This window comes from Cydia pomonella, chromosome 18 (genome assembly GCF_033807575.1).
Source record: "Cydia pomonella isolate Wapato2018A chromosome 18, ilCydPomo1, whole genome shotgun sequence".
NCBI lineage: Eukaryota > Metazoa > Arthropoda > Insecta > Lepidoptera > Tortricidae > Cydia > Cydia pomonella.
In genome coordinates, this window is record NC_084720.1 from 9,876,726 (window position 1) to 9,891,119 (window position 14,394).

General features: G+C 36.3%; 2 protein-coding genes across 4 annotated transcripts in view; one reads left to right on the forward strand and one right to left on the reverse strand.

Moving 5' to 3' along the window:
• The first annotated feature begins 424 nt into the window (after positions 1-424).
• On the forward strand, positions 425-9,749 carry LOC133527590 (FIGNL1-interacting regulator of recombination and mitosis-like). Of its 2 annotated transcripts, none has more exons than XM_061864655.1 (12): positions 425-671; positions 743-880; positions 969-1,192; positions 1,626-1,783; positions 2,360-2,550; positions 3,366-3,511; positions 3,668-3,797; positions 4,969-5,131; positions 6,626-6,845; positions 7,360-7,684; positions 7,990-8,217; positions 9,101-9,749. In XM_061864655.1, the coding sequence occupies exons 1-12, from the start codon at positions 606-608 to the stop codon at positions 9,740-9,742; spliced, it is 2,631 nt and encodes an 876-aa protein (XP_061720639.1). In that variant the 5' UTR covers positions 425-605; the 3' UTR covers positions 9,743-9,749. The 2 variants fall into 2 exon arrangements, with proteins under 2 accessions (XP_061720639.1, XP_061720640.1); XM_061864656.1 differs by having other exon boundaries at positions 433-671; positions 747-880.
• A 445-nt stretch (positions 9,750-10,194) lies between these two features.
• LOC133527589 (tyrosine-protein kinase Src42A) overlaps positions 10,195-14,394 on the reverse strand; it is a 97,538-nt gene continuing 93,338 nt past the window's right edge. For both annotated transcript variants that reach the window (XM_061864654.1, XM_061864653.1), the window contains exon 8: positions 10,195-13,999. The gene's annotated coding sequence lies outside the window, so the exon portion shown is untranslated. The remainder of the gene's footprint in view (positions 14,000-14,394) is intronic.

Below are 14,394 nucleotides of genomic sequence, written 5' to 3' on the forward strand. Positions count from 1 at the left end.
GTAGGGGCACGTCAAATGTTTGGATATTTGTACGTAACGTACAAATAGCCATGTTAGATAAACATTAGTCCATACAATACATATGACAAAAAGCCGGCGTTTTCGACAGAGCAAAGGTGACTCTAGTTGTCAAATCTCCCAAGCTATATATACCGATCATAGACATACAATATAACATACCGATATATGGAAATCTAGAGAGTATTATATTCTTTGATGGAAACACTGATGCGACTTATCGCAAGGTCTGTGGAGCGCTTAATATACTGTTTAATAGAGAACCTACCGCGAACCACATTCGACGTGTTGCCTCTCTGTCGCACTTGTAAATTTGTACGTAAGCGTGACAGGGAGGCAACACGTGGAACGTGGTTCGCGGTAGGCCTTCTGTTTTTCCGTTTCGGAGCGCTCACTTGCTATGTCAATGTCATATTTATGTCGCTTTGCTTGTTATTTGTCAATTGTCATTCATTTTTACAGCTGAAATTTTGGCGGGTTGTTAGATTTTATTTTCTTTCATCGATAGCTATAATAACTATAGTTTTATTTGTAATTGTAACAATATATACGTTATCGTGTGACATGTAAAGCAAACAATATACATTATGGACGATTCTCAGAGCTCTGATTTACTCTCAAATAGCATGGACTCGTATAACAGTCCTCGAAATGTATCCTTTTCATAAGAATTATCGTCAAAATATCGTTTAAACTACCAATTTCCGTGACTACATTCTCTCAGATAGAGTCAGTGCCGTATGATGCTCTTTTGAATAAAACCAAGGATTCACTTGATGAGTATCTTCAGAATGGAATTCCAAAAACTTCCTTTACGCATTTCAGTTCTCTGTTGGAGGACTGTAATACTTGCATTTCTCAGGTACTCTCATCATTTAAAAAGTACTATTGTGAATATCATATTCAAATATTACTGTTATTTTATGTGTCATAATATTATGCACTTCCAGAGTATGGACATCATAATTGGCCTTCTAGTGGACACTGAAGTCTCTTCACATCATCACATATCTTTGATAGACTACATGGAGGATGCAGTATGCTTGCTGCAGATGTTGTCAAACTTTATCAAAACAATTATTGAGTCTGCGCCACTGTCTTGTCACACAATGAAGAGTTTTCCAGTGACCACAGGAAATATAGTTATGGTGGTTTTCAACCACTGTAAAGATAGGTAAGTTGTATTGTATTGTATTGTATACAGGGCGATTTTCTGCAACTCGACGACTGGTGCCTATTTTGCGTGACGTGGGGGTGGGCTAGTCCTGCTAGCCCAGCTCCTCGAGGAATCCTATCGAACCTTTAATGTTGAGTAGGACCTCGGAGAGGTCACTCAGGGGTCCGAGATGATACGATAGGTAAGTTACCTGTTAATATTAGGTTAGTTCGTTTTGGCTTGGTGAGTTCTAGAGGTTGTAAACCCACAAGACCTTTGAAAAACTTCCAAAAACCTAATCAAAAAGTATTTCTGTTTCGAATTAGTAATTTAAATACAGGATACTACTCGCAGTCAAAAATTGATTATAATTTAATTTAATTATTATTTAATCTACACTTATACTTTGATTTATATGATCTTTTTACAATACTTGTTTCACTATTTACAGTGAAACACTTTACGGGAAACACTTGAAACATGTTGAGAAGCAGTTGAAAGACTTGTTCCGGACTTGCCATGAACTACAACTGACATACTTAATGGTGATGGAGAAACACTTTATCTTTGATCTGACAGAAAAAGAGGAACAGGATATATTAATGAAAGGTAAATGCTCTTATATAACTCGTCTAAGAATGTTTTCAGGTCATCATTACAGGGTTGTGCCAAGCAAAATAATCTCTTCAGCCCTTCCCTCCATGAGAAATAACTCAAATAACAGGGCACCATTTTTAAGTCATTTTGTAGTGCCTAGACTTTGTGGTGCAGAAAAGAAATGCAGTATTCCTTACTCTTTTATGGATGTACAGGACTAGGATGCAATCTCCCATCCATAATAATGATGAAGTAAGAAGTAAGTAAACACTTTTTTGTATGACAAAAAAGAAATACTGATTACATGAGATAGAACATAATCTAAAGTAATACTGATGATGTACCAATTCCACACCACTATGTCAAAATGGCAAAGAACACCATTATTTTATTAAAGTTGCACCACTTTTCCAACTGTAGTAAAATAATAAAAATACTAAATAATGTTTTCATAAATCTTTAATCAGCTTTATTTTTACAGATTGTAACACTGTAAAATGAAGATTTTATATTTCAATGGCACTGGCAGAATTGTATGTTAATATAATATGTTTATAATTTTTGTAATATGTACTGTATGTTTTCCAGCATTGGACATCAATTTGGCCATTGGAGAAATAGTCCAAACACTTGATGTGAAGACAATGGCCGAACAATGGAAGGCTTACACTGCCATTTGTGAAAAATATTCTAATTTCCTGAGTGACAAAATTGTCTTTCAGGATTGTACCAAAATTCTCTGTGCCATGACAATAAACAACATCAGCATTTCCTTACAGGTCTGTTTTATGTACACTATCAACATTTACATTTCTTTAGCCAGCATGATTTCTAAACAAGTAACACACTACAGTAATTCTTCCTTCAAGCTCAAACTTTGTAGCAATGTAAAACTATAGTCATTGTATAAGCTCCTAAGAATTCTAGGAGAGCACTATAAACTGCGGGCCAGTAGCATATTTTTTCAGTCACCGTCTCCTGGCTGATACTTTGTCAGATGATAGTTTAGATACTGTTTTAAAGAAATAAAACCGTCAATCGGTTTTATCGCGGTGGAAAGACCGTCAGCTTTCACATGAACATGTTAAAAATACGCGCCTTACCACTTTATGTCCGCAAAGGATGCGTAATGTCTAATTTGCGTAATCCGTTTATAGTGTTTCACCTGATGAAATGCTACATACAGAGTTTCTTGATTTATTATTGCTATCATAAAAAGGTAAAGCGCTTATTGTTTACATGTTTATGCGACCAGTTGACGTTCTTACCACCAGGATATTTTAAATTAACAATAGCATCTGAACTATCATCTGATAAAGTATCAAACGGGAGGCGATGACAATTTTTTTACGTGTTTCGGTGGTTGCCATTCCTGAACCCACCAACGGAGCGGCAGCTGATGTTCACGACGGTTCATCATACATTAACCACTATACGAGTTTTCGTCCGGGAGGCGATAGGTCATGGAAATGGTTTCTTGCTCGCGATCTACTAATACTACCCCCTCTAGTAGATTCTGAGTCACCAGCTTTCTCAGTTCGAATTTTTAGATATACAAGCTTGTAAATTATATTTTCTTGTTGTAAATTTACAGCCAGCGCTTGAAGAAAAAATTGTCCTTAGATCATTGAAAATCGCAAGTTTTACAATTAAAATCACCCTGAAACTTTGTGGCATATTCAAATTGGCTTCAGGAAGAAATTATACCAACATACTGGAATTATTTGTTTTTATTTACAAGTGAGTTTTTGTATCTTAAGCTTATTGTTTAAAATAACCAAAATGTGGTATTTTTTTGTAATTCACTCTTATATAATAGACGATGTGCGATGTGCATTGTCTCGCTTACACACCGGAGTGACGTGCGGTTCTGCATTTTCGGGTTAACATTTTCAGGCACAATGGTCCTTACATGGAGCTGGTGAACAGGAAATCATCTCAATTCATAAATCAAATGAGTATTCTAATACATACTCCGTGTGATCTTCTATTATCGCAGCTGATTTGCGACGACGTGTTCTCAGAAGTAAGCCGTTTTCTTTTTGATTGACTTTTTTAGGGTTCCATTACGAGAGTTAACGCAATATTGAATTTTGATACGTTTTAATCAATGGGAAAAGTGCAGACTCCAACCAAAATCTTATTTTCTTTATTAGAAAAGAATTGACAATGTTGATTGCATAAGCATAAAAAACAAAATCACATCAATCGGTTCCTAATATAATACTCCCTATCAAAGAGAATTTGGAATAGAGGTGTATTGACAAAAAACTGTGTAGCGACGTAAATTTACAGTCATCTTACGACACATAATTAAAACTTTTAGAACGCCATTGGACTTTGATCCTTATTCTTTCACTGATATGTGTTTAATTTGTGAAATATCAAAAAGTGGCGCCATCTTACCGGGCACTTCCTAAAGGTTAAATATGGTGCCATCGCTCGAAACGATGTTGCTATACCTTTGGCCTTTGATCTATTAAATGGCGCCACTTTTTGATATTCAACAAATTGAACACATATCAGTGAAAGAATAAGGATAAAAAAAAATCAAATCAAATAGCGTTCTAAAAGTTTTAATTATGTGTCGAAAGATGGGAGTAAATATACGTTGCTACAAAGTTTTCGTTGACAATACACCTCTTATTTAAAATTATTTTTGCCCCTATGATAGAAACTGACCTTTCGGTAAGAGCAATAAGCGCTAAATTAAATGTTTATTGTTTTGACTGTAGGACTATTTCCTCTGTTATATAATCATAGTAGCTCCTTGCACTACTTGACTTTTTTACGTTCTTCATTTCCCGCTACACAAAGGTCGCCTGAGAGAGATCGCTTTTTAGCGATAAGACCGCCTGTTGTTGGCTATTATATTTTTCTTTTTATTTTACTTGTAATTCTCATTAAAAAAGCTTATTATACATCAAATGTTTTTTTTAACAACCAATAATTGCAATTAATAAAGTAGGTATACAATAAATAATAATGATATAAGATCTTGTACAAAAAACTCGATCTCCTCTTGAATAAACTGTTTGCTGCGCCCTACAGGGTGTCATGTTGTATACAATTATATGTAGTAGGTTAAGATACAATGTGATATGCAATAAAAATTATGAATAATATAATTAATTTTTATGTCATGAAAAACAATATTTATATCTACATATTAATATTTAATTGCTTTTCTATTTCAGTGCTGTCTTCATTTAAACACAGAAACACTGAGGAAGAAAGACGGAATGTTTGGCTATATCATCTTACTAACTTCTGTAATGGCAAGAGCCCTGGATAAAAATGTTTCAGCAAACGAATTGAAACGGGATATCTTTCGTTGCTTATTTAATATACTGCCGAAATGTAAGTTCTTTTGTAGCGATTTTTAATATAATTAATTCTTAATTTCAAATAAATTTTATCACTACATTTGTTAGTTTGGCTTTAATGGCTACTGTTTTATGTAATATTTATTTTGCACCTTGTGTTATTGTTGTAAAAATCTAAACATTTACTAAGAGGTGTTTATCTAAGAAAAATCTTGATTTTACTGCTGAAATAAATGGCACTCTAAAGCGGCTTAAATTTTGTGGTATTTGGTAATTGAATTGTAAATCTTCATATTTTGACAACCAATGTTACTGCTTAATGTTAGGGGATTTTAACTTTAGTTCTGAAATTCAGAGCACGAATCTTTCTTAGAGTTTACACTTATCCTGTATTTAATAACTTTGATAAGAGTAAGCCGCTTAGGTTGTAAAATTGTCATTCGAACAATTACTATTTTATTACTTTTTTTCTATGAATGGGAACTCCTAATGAGTGGATCGTACAAGATAAACAATGAATACAATGCCATTGTTCCAGAGCTAAACCTATCGTGAGAAATTCATAAAAATAGATAAAAATCGAATTACTTGCATAAACCCCATCGGCACACAAACCTCCTCAAGGTTTTGCCTACGATGGGTCTTGTATTAAATTATAGACTGTAAATTGTTTGTTTATTCAATAAATTAAAAAAAAAAAAAAAAAAACCTACCTAATTGTCCTAGTTCTATTGAAAAACCATCTTTTCTATCTTACCTTTTTTCATTTAACGAGTGATACAGGCTAGATCTGGTAGTGGAGCTTGGCTTTTATCAAAGAGTTCTCCGTAACATATTTTGTACAATGTCATTTGTTCGTATAGATAGTATGTTCATACCAATACTAATCACTCTTCGCTGCAGTAAATTGTGAAGAAACCTGCATACATCTGCAAAGATCGTGTGAGCAAAAGAGTGGGGATTATATTTTAAATCCATCTATGAGACATCTGTGCCCTGTGCACAGCAGTGGGACGTATAAGTAAAGACAGCATGAAACGGATAGTAATGGTCTAAGTAGCCAAAATATATCGTAACACACTTTTGTTAACATACAAATAAGTAGAGCTGAGCACCGTTAATCCGTTAACGCGTAATTAAAATTTTATTTGTTGTATTGTTGCGATACTTGCGATAGTGATTTGCTTATAGGAATTGTTAGTTTGGGTTCTGGAAGTTAACGGGTTATAAAAAACCCGGCCAAGAGCTCAGTGTAGGGTTCGGTATTTGCCCGGCTGAGACGGGTGCCCCGACACGCTCTTGGCCGGGTTTTAACCTGTCAATTCCAGAACCCAAACTAACAATTCATATAAGCAGATCACTGTCGTAAGTATCGCAACACTACAAAAAAATAAATTTAAGCTACGCGTTAACGGATTAGCGGTGCCCAGCTTTGGAAATAAGAAATTAAACTACTTATACATATTATCTTTTTGATGCTGACTGTACAGACTGGTAATGACACTAATGATGATCAAAAAATTTCCAGGTCATATCTGGTTCAATAAAGGCCTTAAGATCACAAATACCAAGCACGCTAGCCGCTCGTACGGGCTATACGAACACACACTCATTCACACCATCGCTTTAGCTTCGACATTGAGTTGTGAGCAATATACGGCGCTGGAGCAACTCATGTATGAGGCTCTGTTGGGTACTGATTGTTGGAGCGCCTTGTTTGCTTCCGACTTGTGGGTTGCGTTGGCGAGGTGAGAAACTGTAAATATAGATTTTTTCATTTAATGCAGTAATCATATTGTAAAACTCATGCATTTGTTTATTTTGTTCTCCTTTAATAAGGTCTTTATTTAAACGTTTTTTAATGCAAGTGCTAAGCTTACTGTCTGTACAGTCCCCATCAGACAAGGTGGTCAAAAATATCTAAACAAGCACTTTAAAGCCTTGATAATAGAGTCGCGTTCAGATATTAGTGAGCACCTCGGCCGCTCTGATATATCTGATGGCAACTGTACGGAGTACTGTACTGTAAGGAGTGAATATAAATTATATTTGAAAGCATGAATATTTTATTTATATTTGGGTAAGCATTGGACCCGGGTATGTCCTTAAACTATGTCCAAAAGAGAGGATCGACTCCACTTCTCTGTACGGAGTGTACTCCGTTACAGAGAAGTGGAGTCGATCGTCGGAGTGTATAAAATTTAATAATATGTCTGTGTCTCACGGCAGTTTTGTTATTACAAGTTTTTATTATTATTTCAGAAACACTCGTGAATTGTTACTAACCCAAATGGTATTCCTCTGCAAAACTTATAAAACATTAGAAACCAATCATTTATTTCATGACTCGCCTCAAAAAGTACATTTGAGCTACATTATAGCCAGGCTATTTGAACTAATGGAGATCACAGACAAAATAGAGCTGTACAGTAATTATAATTTAGCTCTATGGACACCTTTGCAAATTAAAAACATGCCTTCTGAAGTCCAGGAGAAAGCCGTTGAAGATGCTGTTAATGCGTTACTTACAAAATTTGAGATGTTCCTTTCGTCAAATATACAGAGTGAAAACGAGATTAGGCAAATGGTAAGAATTTATTTTAATTAAGTTAGAAAAATATTTACATCTGTAAATAAAACATCAAACAAAATCTAATCGAAATGAATGTTATTAAATAATTATCATTCAAAAATCATCGTTTAAAAGTTAATTCCAATATAAGAAACAACTCAAAATGTGCATGCCAGGCAAAATGGACCTTGAAATTTTAATCTTAGACTTGATTTTTAATGTCTTTGATCCAATATCGTGCTACAGGTGTGGGGTTAGTTAAGGTTTCTATTTTTGACCTTATGTCTTACATATAAGGTTTAATTTTGTACACGTTCCAGAGTACGCTAATGAAAGCTGCAGCTACATGCAGATTCGTTGATGGAGATGAAACCTTCGAAGACTATGTAATCAAAGTGTGGCTGAAATCTTGCCCAAAGAACAGAATAGTATTGAATCAGAGTTATTTGGATACAAGTCATATATGGTACTTGGAGCATTTGGAAGCACTGGTAGCTTTGACAAAAGCAATGACACGACTGAAGAAAGATGATGGCGCCCTTTCTAAGGTAATAATTTAATCAATAAGTTTAATTTTCCACTAAACTACGCACGAATCGGGTGTGTCATAAAATTAATACTTATGCCTTATTTACTCGTAGGTACAAACAGCAACACTTAACTGTCCATCGGTGGACTTTATGCCTTTTGTAATAAGGTCCACTGATTGACAGTTAACAGTGTGGGCGATGGTACATGAATACCTATACTTCCCACTGCTCTTTGATATCATCAACCTGCTGTTCTTTCACTTTCTCGTTTACACTGGGTTGACAACTGTAAACGTTAGTGAACAGTGAAATGCTTAATGGTGCTCCCACAACGGCTGTTGGCGGCAAGCTGAACTGTGGAATGAACTGTCGCCTGCGGTATTTCCGGACCGATACGACCTTCAAACCTTCAAGAAAAGAGCGTACTCCCATCTTAAAGGCCGGCAACGCACTTACAACCCCTCTGGTGTTGCAGGTGTCCATGGGCGGCGGTAATCGCTTACCATCAGGTGATCCGTCTGCTCGTTTGCCTCCTCTACCATAAAAAAAAAGAAAAAAAAAAGGACATAATGAGTATCGATAGTGTTTTATTATGTCGTCTCTGTCACACAGTGTTATATAACAGCCAGTGTGCTATCACCGTTAAGCAAAGCATGACATCTGGTGTTTTAAATGTCTTATTTAACAGCCGGCTTTTGTTACAACATTTCATAAGTAGGAAATTGATTACCTTGTCCAAAGTAATTGTAAAACTTATAGTCATAGACATCATTAATTTGACAGCATTTTAATGAATTGGAGATTTGATGTAACATTTTTTGGTCAAGAGTGCAAAGCCCTTATGTTTAGCAGAAACCTATTTTTGTTTCTTTATTCTAAGGGAAGGAAAAATTGGTTTCAGATTCTTCACGTCATGGCAAATATAGCACAACTGGGTAATACTGAACTAAATCTAGTGATGCTCGATCTTCTTTGTCAATTAGCGTTACAAACGTGCAATGAAGATAATGCACTGGAGTCTCTAATAACGGGCGCCTTTAAATGTATTATACAAAAAAGCGACAATGTGATACATAATTGTTTATTAACACATCTTCGAAAATACACAGACCATAAAAACTATGAATACGTGGTGGCGCAAGTGTTTAGTTTAGACGATTCTTTGCAAGAGATCTACAGCTCGTTCCTTCAGGGCACTACTCATGATAAAGAACAGTGGAATCATCTGACATCTGTATACAGTTCTTACGCTCATAAATGTATTGAATCTCCTGTCGTGGAGATACTAAGTTTAGGATCGTCAAGAGAGAAACATAGTGGTAACTTTGAATTTGCTGATATAGACTCTTTGTTCGGAGGGGATGACTCCGAGCCAGCCAGCAAAAAAGCTAAATACACAAACGAGGGCAGATTGGGAGATATAATAGCCCGCTTAGAAGCAGACTCGTTACTGCTCTCCAGTGAAAAGGAGAATGTTTTTAGCACTGAAGAGATTTCTAGAATAAGAATTGTGTCTGATAGATTGAGAAATATAATTGATTGAGACCGTTTTTCCTGTATTTTCTTGATTTAAGTTTTGCTTTTAGAAATTCGCTGTTTTTCTGTCGCTACTGTTTCTCTGTTTAACCATATTGTCAGTCGATCGATGAATGTTTCTTGACAACACTCGATGTATATTTATTTATGTATGTTTCCATAAACGCTTATGAGCGTACACTGTCAAAAAGAACTTTATTGCTTTCAAGTAAGGTTTATATTTGCTATAAATTGCACTGAGGCATAAACAATCGGAGGGGAGACGTGCATTAATCTCTAAGGCATTAATCTACTGTTAACTTCAGTTAATTGTATCTCTCTCACCTCACCCTGAACTTTTCACGCTGCACGTCTCCGTCTCAATGGCGCCGCAACTTAGTGTTGGTAGAGACTAGCCTTGGGAGTCAAATACTTATGGCAAAGGGCATGTTATAGAATTAAAAAATAAAACAAATCATATTCCACATTTATATTTATTGTTGTGTTAAAAAACTCTATACAAATAAGTGAAATAATATAATAATCATAACCATACATAAGAGAAACTTAAAATATTTAATTGATACTCGGAGGTAATAAGACCTTAGTTCACGTGTCAAACAGTATCAACTAACATCAGTCGCACGAATTTCATGACTTCACTAGTCACCAACGCGTCCGTACAGGCCGCCGCGGCTCGAGGCCTCGTACAAACGTCTTAAACACGGCAACAGTTACTTACAATAGTCTAATTAAACAAGTCTAACACGCATATCCTCACATAGCTTAGCCTATGAATCTTATTGATCTTTTCTGTAATAATTGTGATGGCGCCATTGTATAAGAAAATAATAGTACTTAAAAATTGACTAACTAATAATACAATACAAATACAATTTATAAATTATATTGCCTATAAGACAGACAAATTGATTGCGGTAAAGCGTTAAGCCTATAGCATAATTATACAGCTAGAAAATGAACCTTTAGAGTATAAAAATAAATTATAGAAATAAATCAGGGGTCGTGTTGAATTCTATAGTTAACAAACGGCAAAACAATTGGAACATTTCGATATAGCACTACTTTTACCACCAGATGCCTTGAACACTGATCAATTTAAAAACTTTTTCGTATCTATTCACGAGTGCTTTATCCACAGTGCATTATGAATTAGAATATTTTGTGACGTTAAAATGCATTTTCAGGCACCGTATTATTTAGGTATATATTAAAAGTTATTTGTGCGACAGTTGCATTATTTTACCGCGATATATCTCCATTAGCTCACTATTTTGTCACAATGTTCGTATTAACTATTGCGATCCGATTGGAATGGTCGAGTCAGTACACTGTTTAATACCAACATACTAATATCATATAAATAGTACTGAATCATATGAGATATCCTTATCTACAACTAAATTTTGGTAGATATTAACAATGAGAGAGGAAAGAATGGTGTAGGTACAGAAAACTGCACTGTTTAGGTGATATTAGGATTGGAATTATCGTCAATTATCAATTGAAGCTTACACAAACAACTACGCGTCTGTTAAATGTTCTGAGGATGTCACGGTCGGTCGCAAATGAGTCGCATCGCCACACACATTTATACTAAGCACCGGGATTCAACATAAATATTGCACACATTTACTGTAACATTAACAAAATGTGCAGTACCAACGAATGAGAATTTATGCCTGATGTTGCCGATCTTCGTTGATATTATATACGTAGTATACATATATTGTAAGTTACATCTATATAAGTTAGGATACAAAACCTACACATTCAAAAATACTTATTTACTTAGGCCAATCATCTTACTTATAATAAAGTAAGAAGCTGAATACAAATAAAAATAGTCGATCGACATACGTGGCAACATTAAACTTAACAATAAGTCTTGGCACAAATAAAATATCAGTTTTGGATTCATATTATGATACAATAATATAGTAAAAATCAGACGTTCTTATATCGTTGAGCATGATAAATCAATCCTATTATATTTTAAGGGAAGTATACTTCAGTTACTGATACAGCATTTTGTATATTGCGACAGAATTATTTCAAAATCATAATATGACTCGCGTTACAATTTCAATCAATCGTGATTTAAACAGGCTTATCGCATTTAAATTACATAAATTAGATCCTAATATCTAAATACCCTCAGAACAATTAATATGTATATAAAATTCAGTTCTTTAATAGGATTATTTGGCATCTATCACCAATATCGATACTACTTTAAACATGGTATACGAAGGTGAAATACCTAATTGGTTAATGCGCCTCATCAAAACATAAATCCTTAAAAAAGACATGCTTGACGCATGATAATTTATTTTATCCCTGCCGAGCCTAAATTTCCTCCTAACACACACACACGCGATGTTGATACACGATACTCGCTCCGGACGCACGCACACACGCCCGATCTAGCCACTCACTCCCATATAATGCGAAGACGAAACCGATTTGTAGTTATTTACACACGAAATAGCCTCTTTCTAAACTCCATTCAAACTAATCAACAACCGTTACATGTCTCAAAGCTAGGAATGCACTGATTCATAGTGAGTATTCACGAGAAGCAGTAATTTATTATTCACTTGCAAGTGAAGTTGGTAATGGGGTACATTGGTAGGTACTTACAAGGTAGGGGCGCTCACGAAAAATGGTATGTAGATATATTCAAAGAAATGCTAAAAATCCCTAATTGTATGAACATAATCAAAATGAAATTATTATTCTGAAACATTATCAGCTTAACCATATAAAACGTACTACTTATGAGGTGTAGTCGAAACTTTGAAAACTGTTTAAGTTAACCTAGGTAAGTTAAATATAAATATATGTAGGAAAAATCGTAAAAAGTCTAACTAAACTTATTACCGATTCAAGAGTAATTAAGTGTCTACGTCGTCGTTTTATTTTATTGCAAACCCATTCTCGAACTAGCTTCACCATGCAAAAATCAAATCTCGTCTAATTCGAACCTCGTCCGTGCATCGAACCCACTTTCGTCAATTTCCTAGATCGTTCGAGACTAATCGTGCTATAACAACCTGTATATTTGTCGGAACGGGTCTGCGCGACCGCAGTCGCTGCGTTGTAACTCTATACATCTGTCAAAATACGCTAAGGAGAAACGATGCAAGGTAAGCATTGTAGCAGATCCTCATAAAATTTGGACCCGGCGTTATGATATTTACTTAAATCTATATTGACAGGTGTATAGATATGTACCGTCTACCCCTTCGTATTGTAATGAACTTTTGAACAAAACTGGATATCCGTTGCCTATCAAATTTTAACAATAATTTTTTTGATAAACAACGATTATCATTTGGGTATGTAGTATAACATTTTTTTCCAGAACACTGCCGCAGTAGTATAAACGGTATGAATTAAGTCGATAGTAAAATAAAGGATGGCTGCAGCGTAAGAATATTAGCTAAAATCGTTTAACAGTTTTAAAGGAAGTACTTTGAGCAAACGTTTCCCAGTCAGCCGCGGCAGTGTGCTAGATTTTTACTAACAAAATAATGTAAAAACTTATGCAGACGGGGCGGTCGAGTCGGTCGCTAGGGCGGTGTGGCGTCACCCTACATCCCGGCGCGGCTGCAGCTCCACCGAGGTCGCCGGCCGTGCACAGTCACCTCCACACGTTCAGCGGTGAACTCTATTCGATTGGAGTAAGGTTCACCACCGAACTATGTACACGACATCCATACTAGGCCTATTTATTGAGTCGTCCCGTAGGAGTCATAGTGGTAAGTCTGTAACACAGACACTAATCTAATAGACATCAGAATTCTAGGTTCATAATCACAGATTAACCAGATAAAGCTGACACGAGCGTTTATCAATCGAATGCAGTACAAAACGGTAGCGCGTTAGCGGTATTAAATTTCCCTATGAATGGCCGCATGTCTATCAGCTAAGCGTCCTCGGTGGCGCGGGCGAGCTAGGGCGCGGGGTAGGCGGCGAGCGGGCCGCGGCGGTGCAGGCAGGCGTGGTGGCGCGGCGGCAGGCCCTGCAGCTGCCCGAGGCTGGCCTGCTGCGCCCGCAGCTGCCCGAGGCTGGCCTGCTGCGCCTGCAGCTGCCCGAGGCTGGCCTGCTGCGCCTGCAGCTGCCCGAGGCTGGCCTGCTGCGCCTGCAGGTGCCCGAGGCTGGCCTGCTGCGCCTGCAGCTGGTGTATCTGCAGGTGCTGCAGCGATGTGCTGCCGTGCAGCATTTGCAGCTCGGGTGGCATGTGGTACAGGCCCGGTGTCTGTGTGCAATATATACCTATCGTTACTTTGTGAAACCTGAAGCTTGAAAGCGTGGCGATGCAATGTTACACCTGAATTATTCTTTTCTCATCCCCGAATCTATGACACTCGCCCACAGTGAAGCTGGGTACGTAAGAAATTATGAGTGTCAATGACGTGAAAAATGTAAAGATCGTTCTCAACCAATACCCATAAATCCTAATAAATAATGTATCTAATCATAATAAAAATCGTACGATCCTGTGAGCATAATTATAGGCAGTAGCGTGCAAGTTCAGCTCCCTTATTTACTTTAACTATTAATAACATTCAAAGTATTCAAACGTATTACGTTGTAACAGAACTAGATAAAAAGTTCAACTATATATATATTACTAGCAATTACGTTATCCAG

Bases quoted from the DNA above. Each gene is read 5' to 3' on its own strand.
- LOC133527590 (XM_061864655.1), top strand. From the start codon at position 606: ATGGACGATTCTCAGAGCTCTGATTTACTCTCAAATAGCATGGACTCG. The intron at 672-742 runs GTATCCTTTTCA...ACATTCTCTCAG, and splicing joins CGTATAACAGTCCTCGAAAT to ATAGAGTCAGTGCCGTATGA. The intron at 3,512-3,667 runs GTGAGTTTTTGT...TAACATTTTCAG, and splicing joins TTATTTGTTTTTATTTACAA to GCACAATGGTCCTTACATGG.